At 34.8% G+C, this 13,619-nt stretch overlaps 1 protein-coding gene and 1 long non-coding RNA gene across 2 annotated transcripts in view; one reads left to right on the top strand and one right to left on the bottom strand.

Moving 5' to 3' along the window:
- Positions 1-2,550: 2,550 nt before the first annotated feature.
- Positions 2,551-3,756, bottom strand: LOC126106602 (cyclin-dependent kinases regulatory subunit-like). Its single transcript, XM_049912945.1, has 3 exons — positions 3,584-3,756; positions 3,340-3,467; positions 2,551-3,172 (listed from the first exon to the last, which is right to left on the bottom strand). Exons 1-3 carry the CDS (start codon positions 3,640-3,642, stop codon positions 3,078-3,080), a joined length of 282 nt encoding a protein of 93 aa, XP_049768902.1. The 5' UTR covers positions 3,643-3,756; the 3' UTR covers positions 2,551-3,077.
- Positions 3,757-4,133: 377 nt separating this feature from the next.
- Positions 4,134-13,619, top strand: part of LOC126106603 (uncharacterized) — a 75,992-nt gene continuing 66,506 nt past the window's right edge. The window contains exon 1 of the long non-coding RNA XR_007523377.1: positions 4,134-4,247. This is a non-coding gene — a long non-coding RNA (uncharacterized LOC126106603). The remainder of the gene's footprint in view (positions 4,248-13,619) is intronic.

Genomic DNA, 13,619 nt, shown 5'->3' with positions numbered 1-13,619 from the left:
AATAGCACAAAAGCCATACTTTTACAATAGCTCGAGTTTTGTGAACTATAAAATTCCAACTGATGTTTATCTATTGGTGAATGCTGATACATAAAGATGCTAAATTTAAAGGAAAAAAAGAAAGCCAACAAAATTCAGGAAACTGATAGTATAAAGCACTGGTGGGTAACAGGAGGCCTGCAATTGGCTTCAATCTGTCCACAGAATTAGTGTAGCAGTGTGTGTGTGTGTGTGTGTGTGTGTGTGTGTGTGTGAGAGAGAGAGAGAGAGAGAGAGAGAGAGAGAGAGAGAGAGAGATAGATAGATATTAGCTATTTAAAAATATCTTAAGTAAAGATACAATATTCGTGATGCGTAAATAGATATAAACACCTGCAGATGGGGTGAACATAAAATTAATGCACTCCCAAAAACTCATTTTGAGGCATAATTTGTTGGCATGGCATGACAGAAAAAGGCCGCCATTCATGTTTTATAATGTCAATGGAAGCTATAGTTTCAACTCCATGCTCCAGGAGCATGGATGTCCCACCATGTGACAAGATGGTTCGCGAGCTTAAGTAATTATGAGAATCATATGATATGATGTTGCAGTGCCTGTGTTGTTCCACAGTACACTGAAATATTCCCAATCGAACATTGCACTGTACTTCTGAATAACACAGGCAACTCAACATCGTATTCATCCACTGACACTGGGCAAGAAACTTTATATTAAAATGTCTCCTCTGTGAGGGAAACTTCACAGTGGATGTACCAGTGCAGACACACATGTTGAGGTTGATAAGTTCTGTATGTGGTTATGAAATGGTCAACATAATATTTTTCAAATGGTAAAATTCACAGTGTCTACATGGTAGTGGAAAAAGGTGTCCATGAAACCAACCCGTGTCTACCCAGTAAGTCATATGACATGTCCACGAAACCAATCCATGTGTATCCATTACATTATTACATGCCTTAATGGAGACACATGGTTTGATTTAATGGACACCTTAGTCCACTACCCTGGAGACATGAATTTCATCATTTGAAAAATATTAATGTTTACCATTTTATTACCACATGCAGCACTATTTAAATTCAACATATAAGTCAATACTGTAAATGTTTCCTTTTTCATTCAGTAAATTCTGTCGACTTACTTGACACACAGGCAGCTATCATTACATGACAGTTTGATTGTTCAGAGACTAATAAAGATGTTTCCACAGCTGGCCGTTAATATTAACATACAAGGTTTTGCTGTTGTTCTAAGGTTCTTCATATAAAGCCAAAAGTTACACATGAAAGGATGTAAATAGTGTTTCTTGTTATCCAGTGGCAGTATCTTCCCGAGATGGCCCAAAATTTAACAAGAAATATGAGGCCATTAAAGTGGAAAAGTGGCACAGATTAATGACATCAATTAATTGAGCAAACTGACCACTTTAAGAAATAACTTTCATGTACCTGATTTCATGCAACTAGGCCCAAAGAATAACTTGAACAAACTAGTAACTGTATATTCCATTCCATTATGACAGATGCGGCAATGGTCGATAAACGATTCAATTATGCATTTCACACAGTTAGCAAATCATCAGACTGGAACAGTAAGAAAATAATTACAGCTCAAACATGTGAACCTAGCAAGCAGAGGACCTAATATCATTAAAAGGGTAACACACATGAAAAATGAAATGAGCATATGGCATTGTTGGCCAGGAGGCCCCAACCCGGGAAGTTCGGCCACCGAGTGCAACTCTTATTTCAGTCGACACCACAATGGGCGACTTGCGTGCCAGTGATGAGGATGACAACACAACACCCAGTCCACGAGTGGAGAAAATCGCTATCCCGGCTGGGAATTGAACCCGGGCCCGCTGCATGGGAGGTAAGTACGGCACCACCCAGCAGGCGGACAGTAACACACATAATTTGAATTAATAAAGCAATTACATAGTTGCTGTAGAGACTGTTCACTCATTTCAGACTAGTAACTGATTTTGAATTACATTACCAAAATTTCATGGAAAACCTAATGCTCTCCCAAACTTACTACTTTTTCACTGTTCATACAGCAGAATTGCAGTATAAGGTACAATGCTTTCATTTATGGCTTCTTTATGCCCTTTTGCAGACAGTACACAGACATACTTGTGACTGGAGCTCCAAAATCAAATAATTGTATGACACAGTTATGGAAATATGATGACAAACATAGAGTTGGGTGAAAAGCTATCTTTTGTTTGAAACAGAACACTTAATACTCAGATTTTACTCACCCAGTATTTGCTAATGGGAGTGACTTTCAACAAACTTTAAACATAATTTCAAACCTTTTCTACATTTTTTCTTGCTATATGCTTCATAACAAATATGTAACTACTGGTAAAGTAATCAGAAATCTGAAGCTGTTTTATAGGCCACTCTGCAATTTGATTCTTTAAAGAATGAAAGGTTTACCAAATCGTCACAGCATATGCTATTCTACGATCGTATCCATTATGGATAAAATTCACGCTTGTATTATGGACTCTAAAATAAGTAAAATTAGAAAACCATATCCAAACGATATACCAAAACTCCATTTATCTGAACAGTACATTATATTTTTTTCGAAACTTCTGTAATGTTGGGTTTTATTTGTTTGGTATGCATTTCTAAAAATATATTAGGCTACTATATTAAGGCACATACTCCAATCTACAGAACTACAACACAGTTTCTTAAAATAGCATACATATACTTTACCACAAAACTATCCCCAATACGAAGGGCTTATATAAAATTATTTACAAAACAAATGCTCCTTGGCAAAAAATTCAGTCACTGTTTGCAGTATTTACACAAAATACTTAATACTGAATTCCACGTTTCCTAATCTTTTATGCAGAATTTCATATCAACATTATGACAATCTCTTCGAAAAAAATTGGTCACATTTTCACATCAGTTTTACCTGGGAATTTTCGCACTTGATATGTAATACGTTTTGACTAATGTAATAGGTACTAATTAAAACTAATGAAATCACAACATTAAATTCCACGGAATTGTTTTTATCACAGGCACGATGTTTTACAAACGAAAATTCATTGATCGCCGTGGGGTTCATTCCCCTCTGTTGCTTCTGACGTATTCTGGGGCTTGTCCGTTCTCAGTCTTCGGAACAAAAGAATATGTGGTTCTGAAACACAATATAGGTTAGCAGTACTATCTCGTTTTTCTGTTTCCTAAACACATACTTAATTTTTGTTGTTGACAGTACTACACCATTAAATGAAGCAAACGGGCATCAGAATGCAAGACATGGAACTCATCATAACATTTAATAAAACATTCAGATATGCTAACCTGGTGAATGCAACATATAATGAACCCAACCCGGACTCTGCTGTACTCCAAGGTTCCTCCACTCTGTTTCTGTCATCAAATGAGTTTTCGGAACATGTTTGGCAATATCTGCTGGTAAAATCACATGCCTACGGAAAAACACAACAAGTACCACTGTGTTTATTACATTGTCACAAGACCAATGAAGGTCTACACATTTAAAGACCGGTCTGGTGTTGTTGATACTATAAAACATAATACACACCTGTACTCGTAATTTTGATCTTGATACTTCTCAGAATATTGAATCTGTTCAACAGGCATTTTCTTTTAAATTCATTAACACCTCTAATATTCAAAACACTCCTACTACACTAACAAGCTTTAAAAAATCACACAAGCATACAACCAATACAACTTATGCGCCAAAGTATTCATTTGTCGTTGTACATCACGTGGTTCACAGAGATGTTAGTTGCTAGCCAAACAAAGGGAAACCAAAGATTTTATATTCTATATGTCTCTGGTAACCTCATGGAGGTAAAAATCTTCCTCCATGGATAGACTTGCGTAAGCTAGGGTGAACATACGTTTTAGAAATTTGTTCCCTCATTAACATTTTTCTGAAGCGAATGCTGTAAATATTACGGTCGGGAAATGGGCGAGGGTGCTCTGAGATCACCACATCTATTCCGCAACAAACAAAAATGCTACACATAATAAAGACAATATTTGCAGAAATGGTACTTGAAGCTCCGTACGAGAATGACAATGTTTTAAACATAGTTTCTTTGACCTACCTCCGGCTTTCCACACTGTTGACCATGAGATATCACTTCTAAAAACTAGACGTATTGAGTATTAGAGGAATAACACGTTAGTACCTCAGTCAGACCTAGAAAACGCTGAGCAGAATGCAGCGATAGCCCGTAAGTCAGATGATCCAAAATTTTCCGTGAAACAATTATCAGAAAAAACGTATTAACACAGATGTTTCTCAGGGGAATATATTATGAGTAATTGCGTTCTATGTATAAAATTGGACTTTACAGAAAAAATAAGATAACGTATTGGGGGAAAACTTCTCTTTCCTGAATAGAATAGAAACTTTATTGTCACATAAGATGTCACATACAATCAGATGATTGGGATATAGATGACTCATCAGTTTAAGGCTACTTTCTAATTGTAGGTATACAGAATAATTGCAGGTATTTTGTAATTTTAAGTACCACAAAATGATTTAAGATAATCATGTTGAAAATAAAGTAAAATTAATAACAAGTATTGACTTAAAGTACTTTTTTAGCATGACAATAAAATGTAACATCAGGCACAATTATTTGTCACAGTCAGTCATAAATTTTTCTACATTGTAATAATATTTACTTGCTAGGTATTTTTTTAAGTGATGTCCAAATTCTTCTGGTTTATAATTTTTAAATTTTTCACAGAATTTATATCCCATCTCATACCCATATAGTAAGGTGTCTTCTCCTGCAGTTTTAGCCTATGAGTTGGTAACTTATACTGATATTCATTTCCTGTTTCATAATCATGCTTAAACAGGTTATCGTCAAAAATTTGTGAGTTTTGTTTAGAAAACTTAATTGTCTCACAGATATAGAGGCCAGGAACAGCCATAATATCAAGGGCCTTGAACAGAGGTCTTCACGATTGTCTTTCTTCTGCACCTGCCATGGCTTTAATGATTTTTTTTCTGTAGCCTAAAAACTCTCTGTAAGTTTGTTTTCTGTGATCCCCCAAAAATTATACCATATCTAATAACAGATAAAAAATAAGCATGATATACAGCTTTTTTGACTGGTGTTTCTAGCATACTGTTTATAACATTCATTCCAAATATCAGACTATTTAGATGGTGACATATGCCATCTACATGGTCTGTCCATGATAAATTCTTGTTTAGCATTACACCTAGAAATCTGGTACAATTTGTGGTGACAAGGTGATTGTCCTCAAATGATATTTCTAGATATCCTGTACAGCTTGTTTTGTGGTAAAATGAATGATTTGTGTCTTTGTTAGATTTAATTTCAGACCGTTATTTCTCACCCAGGCCTCAATTTCAGCCAGAGACAGCTGAAGATAACTGATTAAATTTTCACATATCTTGCAACAGATTATTGTTGTAGAGTCATTCACATAAAGAATAGTGTCTGCAGGTCATCTACATAATACAAGAACAATATTGGCCCAGGGATAGATCCTTGTGGCACACCTTGTTCTGTCTTTTTCCAACTTGAGAAGAATCTCTTATCATTTTCTTCAATTACTATTCTTTGTTTCCTGTTTAATAGGTAAGATGACATAAATCTCAGTGAATTTTCACTAAAACCATATGTTTGTAGCTTGCCATGTAGTAGTTTGTGAGCTACTGTGTCAAAGACTTTACTTAGGTGTCAAAAGATGCCTGATACATTCATATTTTTATCTAGACTACTACTAATTTTTGTAATAAGTTCATTGACAGCTTGCACAGTGCTGTGTCCTCTTTGGAAACCTTACTGATTGTTCTGGTGATAGTTAACTATCTGGTTACATGCAGTTCTTTCAAATATTTTGGAAAATATTGATAACAATGAGATTGGTCGATAATTACTCACTTTATTGTGTCTGCCTGTTTTGTAAATGGGTCGTATTTCAGCATACTCCAGTCTATCAGGAAAACATCCTTCCTTGAAAGATTTATTCATTACAAGGGACGAAGGATGTGTGATACTCTGGGTGACTGCCTTTATTATTTTTGTAGGAATTTCATCCCAGCCTACAGAATTTAAATTCTTCAAGGACTTTATGATATCAGCTACTTCAGAATAGGATATATAGGTGAATATAAATTTAGTGGGGTTACGTAAACTGGAAACAGAGAACACGTTAGGCGGTGAAAATTCATCAGTTTTACGTGGATTTATGAAGTGGCTGTTATATGCTTCACAGATTTGTGTAGGGTCCCAAACAATCTCACCTTCAAACACCAGTTCAAGTTTCCATTGTCTACCTTTTTTGACACCTATTTCATTCTTTACAGTGGTCCATATTCCTTTAGATTTATTTTTAGCGTTTATAATGTATTTATTATTCGCCAATTTTTTTGGATTGTCTGACAAGTTTATCAAAGATATTCTTATATTGCATTAGATAATTTAAGAATTCTGGGTCTCAATTGACTTTCGCCTCCACGTGTAGTTCTCTTTTCCTCATGTTTGAAATCTGAATACCCCTTGTTATCCATGAACCCTTCTTAGGTGTGTAAGTTGTTATAGTTATAACAGGAAAGCATTCATTGAACACTATCAGCAAGGCCTCCAGAAAGTTATTGAAATTTTCATTTACTGAGGAGTTAGCAGTAAATGGCCATGAGATGAGGCTGATTTTATTAACAAACATTTCAATGTTTCTTTGTCTAAAATTTCTGATTTTATTATTTGTGTGCTTTGGGCTAACACAGGATAATCTCACTATTAGAACACTATGGTCTGAGATCCCTAAGCTTACTATACATTTTTCTGTTACTCTGTAGTTTAAGCTTCTAGTAATGTTATCTATGCAGGATGCCAACGAGGCAGTTACCCTTGTCATTTTTCCAAAATTAGAATAAAACTATGTGTGGACATCAGTTCCTTCATCTTAAAGGCAAATTTGTAATTTTTTTCTCACATCTATATTAAAATCAGCACAAACAACATTTTATTAACTGTTCAGTTTTGAGTTGGTGGAGTAAATTTTCAAGTTTGACCAGAAAACTGCAGGAGATTGAGTAAAAAAGAGCACAATACATATTGAATATCAGTATGTTATAGTCAACTTCTATTCAGCAACTCTTAAATGTGCATTCTTCATTTAAATTATTGAAATTTTGCTTAATTTGGTATTATACTGATGAATGAAACAGCACACATGAACCACCATACCCATTGTGATTACTTCATAATCTGTAAGTTTGTTCAATAACTTTATATTTCCATCTCTAAGCCAATATTCACATAAGCAAATACCTTTACAGACCATTTTGTTCTGCATAGAAATATTTCTAACTCATGAAGCTTACTGACCAGGTCACTTGATAAACCTCCAATATTCAAATGCATAATAATATTATTATTTGCTATATCAGACGTGATGTCATCAATATTATCTATTCTGAACTGGCCAAACACTACTTTGTGTAGATTACTTATCTTAATGTTTTTTTCTTCCCAGTTTCTATTAAAAAATCCTTAATATGGCATGGTGGTGAAATTTTCCTCCTGTTGTAAGTGGCTCCTACTGATTCTTCTGCTGTTGTTTCTTCTGTTGATGTTGTTGGTTTTCTGTTGTTGCTTCTTCCCCTGTTACTTGTTCATGTGATGATGATACTGGCAATGCTGATGCTGCCACAACTTGTGATAGTGTCCCAGTTGTTGTCTCTGATTATGGTGGTGCTGCTGTTGATTGAGATGATGCTGCATCTGTAGTTCCTGCCACGTCTAATGAGGATTGTCTTGCTTCAATCGATGCTGGTTTTCCTGGTGGTGAGGGCTGTGGTGTATCAGCTGGTGATGGTGGTTTTGTTTCTGATATTGATAGTGTTTTTTTTGTTGTTGTAGTTTTTTAATGATTTCACTGCTGTAGTTGGTGGTGGTTGCTGTACTATTATTTGTGGCTGGCATGGTAATCTTGGTTCTGCTGTTGCCATCGACATCTCCATAATTTTAGAGCTGAGAAGTCTCTTTCCCTTTCCGCTTAAGTGCATACCACCTCTTGTAAAACTGTCTCTCTCTATGTAGCTAACAGGTAGAAATTGAACATTTTCGTAGATTTTGCATATGTTCTCGAACTGTTTGTTGGCTTTCATGATTTCTTTATTTACATACGAATCGTTTATGAGGACGTGTCTATGCGGAATTCCAATGATGATCATTGTATTACTCTGATTGGTATCCAGTATTTCCATTAAGATTTCGACAGAATTCGATAATTCATTTTTGTAAACATCATTGTCTCCTTCGACTATCACTGTGCATTCATTTGCATTTGATAAAGTTCCGGCTTTTATGTTTTATTGTAATTTCGTGAATAGGTTACCCTGGTTTCACGTAACTAGATGCGTTTGTAGCATATCCATAACGTAAAATTTTTCTAAATCCACGCCCATGGCTATCCGAATGCATGTTTACTTTGGAAAATTTCGTTCCTACCTACTCATCATAATTATAGACGCACTTTTGGTTGTGTCTTGATTTGCATATAATTCGTCTGTTTCTAAAACACTGAAACTGTTTTTTAAAGGCACTTAGAATGTGTTTTCACTTTGTTTTCCATGAGTGAATTGTTAAGGCCTAACAGACTCGGCGTAGATTTTGTTTGGCATAACGTCCATCATACTTGCACTTTTGCTTGACTGTAAATATTTCAAACCTTTCCGTATTTTTATAATATCATCACACAAGATTTTTTCATTTGTGTCTATTTCACGAAGTATTTCGTCTTTTTTTTCTGCAAAGGTCCGCATTTTGAGAGTTGGTCACTGTCACTTTTACTTCCACAAGGATTTGCTTGTTCTTTTCTTTTAGTGTTTTTTATTAAGATATGACACGGCACACACACATTTTCGTGCACTGCACTATTTTTCTCGCACACAGAACATTTACGCACCATTATATACAGAGCTTACAATTCGTACATGTTCTACGGCCGCCATCTTCTATTCCAATTCCAATGCTGTCCTGATGGCAGCAACACTAATAAAACGCCTAACTTCTAGCTGCGAAGGCAAATAAATTATTTATTTATTTAGCATCTTTGGATTTACCCATATGAATCAAGCTAAGTACATATCTACATTTCAGTTTAACACAATAATGATAATATACACTACCTGATTATCTAGGTTAGTGTGTATTCATTTACTGGCTAGAAAGGGCTTGCTATAAGCAATTTCTGTTTCAAATATGAACTGGTAAACAGTTGTACACTCGCATTAATAATAATAATAACATTTTATTGTCACTCAGCTCGGTTACAGCAATAGATAAAGTCAAGGGCACACATTTCTCAATGTACTGCAGTTTGTATGAAATGGATGAAAGTAAAAACATGTGTTACAAATACTTTCACATTCAAAAAATTCATCAACAGTATAAAAAAAAATGTTAACTGGTAGCTTATACAACCTGGCTTTAAAAATATTTAGAGACAGTTATTTAAAATCTTTGCATCGTCTGTTAAACATCCTTAGTCGAAGAACTAGGTAGGAGTTCTGTGATTTACACAGTCTATGATGTGGCATGTATACACATGTTGTATTTCTAGTATTATAGCTATGAAAATCACTTCCTAATACAAATTTAGAAACATTGTTTCTAATGCACAACAGAACATTATAAATGAATAGGTTTGCTACTGTCAGACATTGCAGTTTAATAAACAGAGGTTTACAGTGTTCTGATTTACCAGAATCAGTAATTATTCATAATACTTTCTTCAGCAAAAGTAGAGTGTCATTTATGTGACAACTACTACAATAAAATTCCATATGATACAATGGTTTGGAAGAAAACATAGTTATATGGAATATGTCCTTTTAAATTTCTAATTAAAAAATAACTCTTGAAAGCCTGCAAGATATATTTCTGATGTGTAGTTCCCAGGCCAATTTGTTGTCAATAGTAACACCTAAAAATTTAATGGTTTCTAATTCATGGTTGTTCGGGATCTCCTTCAAGATAAAGTAAAGTTTCTGGGTTTTAGTTTCAATTAGCAACAAACTATTCACTCTAAACGATAATGAAGATTGAGCAAACGAAATTTTGGTCAATGTTTTCAGTGTGGTTAGATCTGAGCTATTATTCAGAAAAGTTGTGACATTGGCATACATTATTGTGTAAGAATTTATGAATAATGGCAGATCATTAATCATTAACAGAAACTAAAGGCCCGAGTGCTGACCCTTGTGGCACTCCAGGCCTAACATAAACTAAATTTGATTTCTCTTGTTGGTGGTTCTCTAAGAAAGATTTAAACATGCGTTGACTGTTGCCATAGAAATCGTAACAGAGTAGCTTATTCAACAAAGTATTATGTTATACACAATCAAAAGTCCTGCTTAGGTCACAAAACGTAGCCTGGGCATAGCCCCTAGCCTCGAACACATCTAGGACAAATTTTACTAGGGAATCCATTGTGTTAGTTGTGGATTTCGGCCCAACTTTTCCTAAATCCAAATTGTTTATCACTGATTATATTTTATTTGCCCAAGTAAACACTAGCTTGATTATACATTATTGTTTCAAAACTTTTGGAAAAATCACAAGTGATGGGACAGTTCTTTTCACCGTTTTTAAATGTGGGCAAACTCTAGACATTTATAGTTTATCAGATAACTTACTGTCAACAAGACATTTATTTACACAATAAGTTAAAGGATAAATTACAAAGTCAATAACATCTTTCAACAAATTTCATGACAAATCATAGTAATCAACACTAGCTGCAGGTTTGAAATTTTTCACTATTTTCAGGGTAGTATTTGTAGACACTTCTATGAAAGTGGAAGTGCTCAGGAAAGGCTTTTGTAAGCAGGTGTCCATGATACTAAGTGTAGTGTCAGGTTTGCTTATTGAACTACTAGTTTCTTCAGTGAACAAGATACAAAATTTATTAAATTTCTCTGGGGTTATGGCAATATCATATTTTGGTGTAGTGTGGGCAAGAGAGTTAATTATATTCCAGGTTTATTTGCATTTGTTTTTGGACTTTTCAATGTTTACTGTATTATGTAGTTTCTTTGCTTCTTTGATTGCCTGCCTATACGTATCCTTAGCTCTAGCATACAATTCTTTATACACTTCTGATTTATCATTTTTGTACAGGCCAGAATATAGCATAACAGTACTTTTCAATTGCTCTAACTGTGGAGAATACCATTCCCTTTTTCCTTTTTTTGTAATTACTACAAATATTTACCGTTCATTTTTTCTTAAGGATTTTTAAAAATATATTTAAAAATACACATAAAAACTCAGCGGAAACAAAATCAGAGGAACAATATTGAAGCCTATTAAAAAGGGAGTCCCATTTGAAGCAAGTGAGGGCATGTATAAACCTATCCATCCTCTCTATACTAATTCAGAATCAGAATCAGAATTTTTACTGTCCCATAAAATACAGAGTTAAATCACAAGTTTTAATGTACAGGGGACAATTACAATTTATATGTATTATAGAAACAGTAATTTTTACTTTATAATTCACAGAGACTGTGAGTAGCCTAACAACAGTATTACTGTAAAAAGAGAGAATAATAATTACAGTCATTTATTAGACATAAAACTTCTAAGCTTAAGTAATAAAACACTTCAGCCACTTGCTTTCTAGCTCAGATTGTTGTATTATCACTAATATATTTTTCTGAGGAATAATAACATTTCTGTGCTAACAATTGTCATTGTTTTTGCTTTAGTTGCCCCATCTCCATGTTGAGGATTTGTTTCTTTTTTAGGATTTTGTAAATTTTCATGCCCATGTATTCTGAGGTTTGTGCAAACATTTGGGAAGCATGAGATTCTCCTTGTTCCTAGTATTGTATTGATATTTACAGTTACTATCTGCGAGCCTTGCGCAGGAGAGCTTCTGTAAAGTTTGGAAGGTAGGAGACGAGGTACTGGCAGAAGTAAAGCTGTGAGGACCGGGCGTGAGTCGTGCTTCGGTAGCTCAGATGGTAGAGCACTTGCCCGCGAAAGGCAAAGGTCCCGAATTCGAGTCTCGGTCAGGCACACAGTTTTAATCTGCCAGGAAGTTTCAAAGCTGATTGATCTGAAAGTCCTAAATCTACACATAGCTTCCTTGCATAATCAAATTGAAAATTGTTTAGAATATTATTCATACAGGTTTCTGTATTGTCAATTTTTTTCTTGTGAATCCTGTGAAGTTTGCCTTGAACTCAAATTTTTGGATTGAGTCCATGAATTGTATTGAGTCACTGGTTTCATTTGATAAATTTATATTGAAATCAGTGGCAATTAAAATCCTTTTCCTTTTTGTCATTACTGACTTTCTGTAAAAGACCCATTAATTTTGGAAAAAAATGTTTTGTTACTGCTACAGCTGGAATTCTGTATATTGATATAATGACAATATTTTGTTTTTCTAATTCAACTGAGCAGCTTTCAAATACACCTTCTTCATTGGTCTAGTAGTTACAGTGTTTCCTTTTGGGTTGGAGCATGCTGATGTACATTACTAAGACTAATAAATACTGCACGATGATCTGAGAAAGGGAAACATTATGTTAGTGTACATACAAGTTCTCTTAATATTTCTGAACATATTGTCTGGACAGGCAGAGCCCATTGTAAGTTTACAGTTAACACAGTACAGGTTAAATGGTCGAAGCAAATTTATGAGCTCTGTCTCAGTCTTTTTGTCCTGTAGAACATCAAAGCTGGAATTGACAGCCCCTCCAATGACAATATTGTATTTCTCCCATTTTAGTATACAGAAGTACATTAAGAGGTCCTCAGGTTTCTCAAAGAAGACATGTGGGTCACCACTAGGTGTCCTGTACACTACTACTACCATGAGCTTAATACTCTCAATTACTAAACAGGATATTTCAAAATGCAGTTCAACACAAAGGGTGTTGAGATCTGTCCTACCACAGTTTGGTGCAAGAGGTGTTTTTACATATATTGCTACTCCTCCATGTAAGTGATATTCTCTTCTGTAGTTTCATATCAGCGCACACTCCACTGCAGAGTGAAAATCTCATTCCAATGTGTAATCGTCTGACATTTTGTATCCAAGTTCATCCTCTTTACATCAATGTTCACTTAAGCACAAAATACTCATCATGTTTTCATTTGAAAATTCATTAACTGTTAAGTTTTTATCTGCCTTATCCTGAATGTTGAGGAAGCCTGTTTTAAACTCTACTTTTGACATTGCTTTATTTGCATCTTTACTTAGTTGATGCAACCTAATGCTATTATTTAAAAAATGACCAGGTTGTGTCCTTGTACTACTGGAACATCTACCCTGGTTTATGCCTAAAAGTTTTTTGTCATTTCATTTGAGACATAATACAAACAAGGCACTAGTCTTTCTTCCTTCCCAAGCTTATCCAATATTACTCTGAGAACTGTATCGCTTAAAACACATTTACCGTGTTTGTTGAAGTGCTGTCCATGCTTGGTGTGCCAATGTCGACTACAACTACTGGCGTTAATTATGGTAACATTTTTAAAGTGCTTACAGATAGCTTTGTACTCATTGTTGGTCTGTTCCACTTCCTTATGCAC

The sequence above is a fragment of the Schistocerca cancellata genome, chromosome 10 (genome assembly GCF_023864275.1).
Source record: "Schistocerca cancellata isolate TAMUIC-IGC-003103 chromosome 10, iqSchCanc2.1, whole genome shotgun sequence".
Lineage (NCBI taxonomy): Eukaryota > Metazoa > Arthropoda > Insecta > Orthoptera > Acrididae > Schistocerca > Schistocerca cancellata.
The sequence above is the reverse complement of the archived record's forward strand: the minus strand, read 5'-3'. Positions and strand labels throughout refer to the sequence as shown.

What these genes read in the sequence shown, in the direction of transcription:
- LOC126106602 (XM_049912945.1), bottom strand. Translation starts at nt 3,642, where the DNA reads ATGCCTGTTGAACAGATTCAATATTCTGAGAAGTATCAAGATCAAAAT. An exon ending in GATCAAAATTACGAGTACAG is followed by an intron (nt 3,468 to 3,583) that starts GTGTGTATTATG and finishes GTTTTTCCGTAG; the next exon opens with GCATGTGATTTTACCAGCAG. An exon ending in TTATATGTTGCATTCACCAG is followed by an intron (nt 3,173 to 3,339) that starts GTTAGCATATCT and finishes ATTGTGTTTCAG; the next exon opens with AACCACATATTCTTTTGTTC.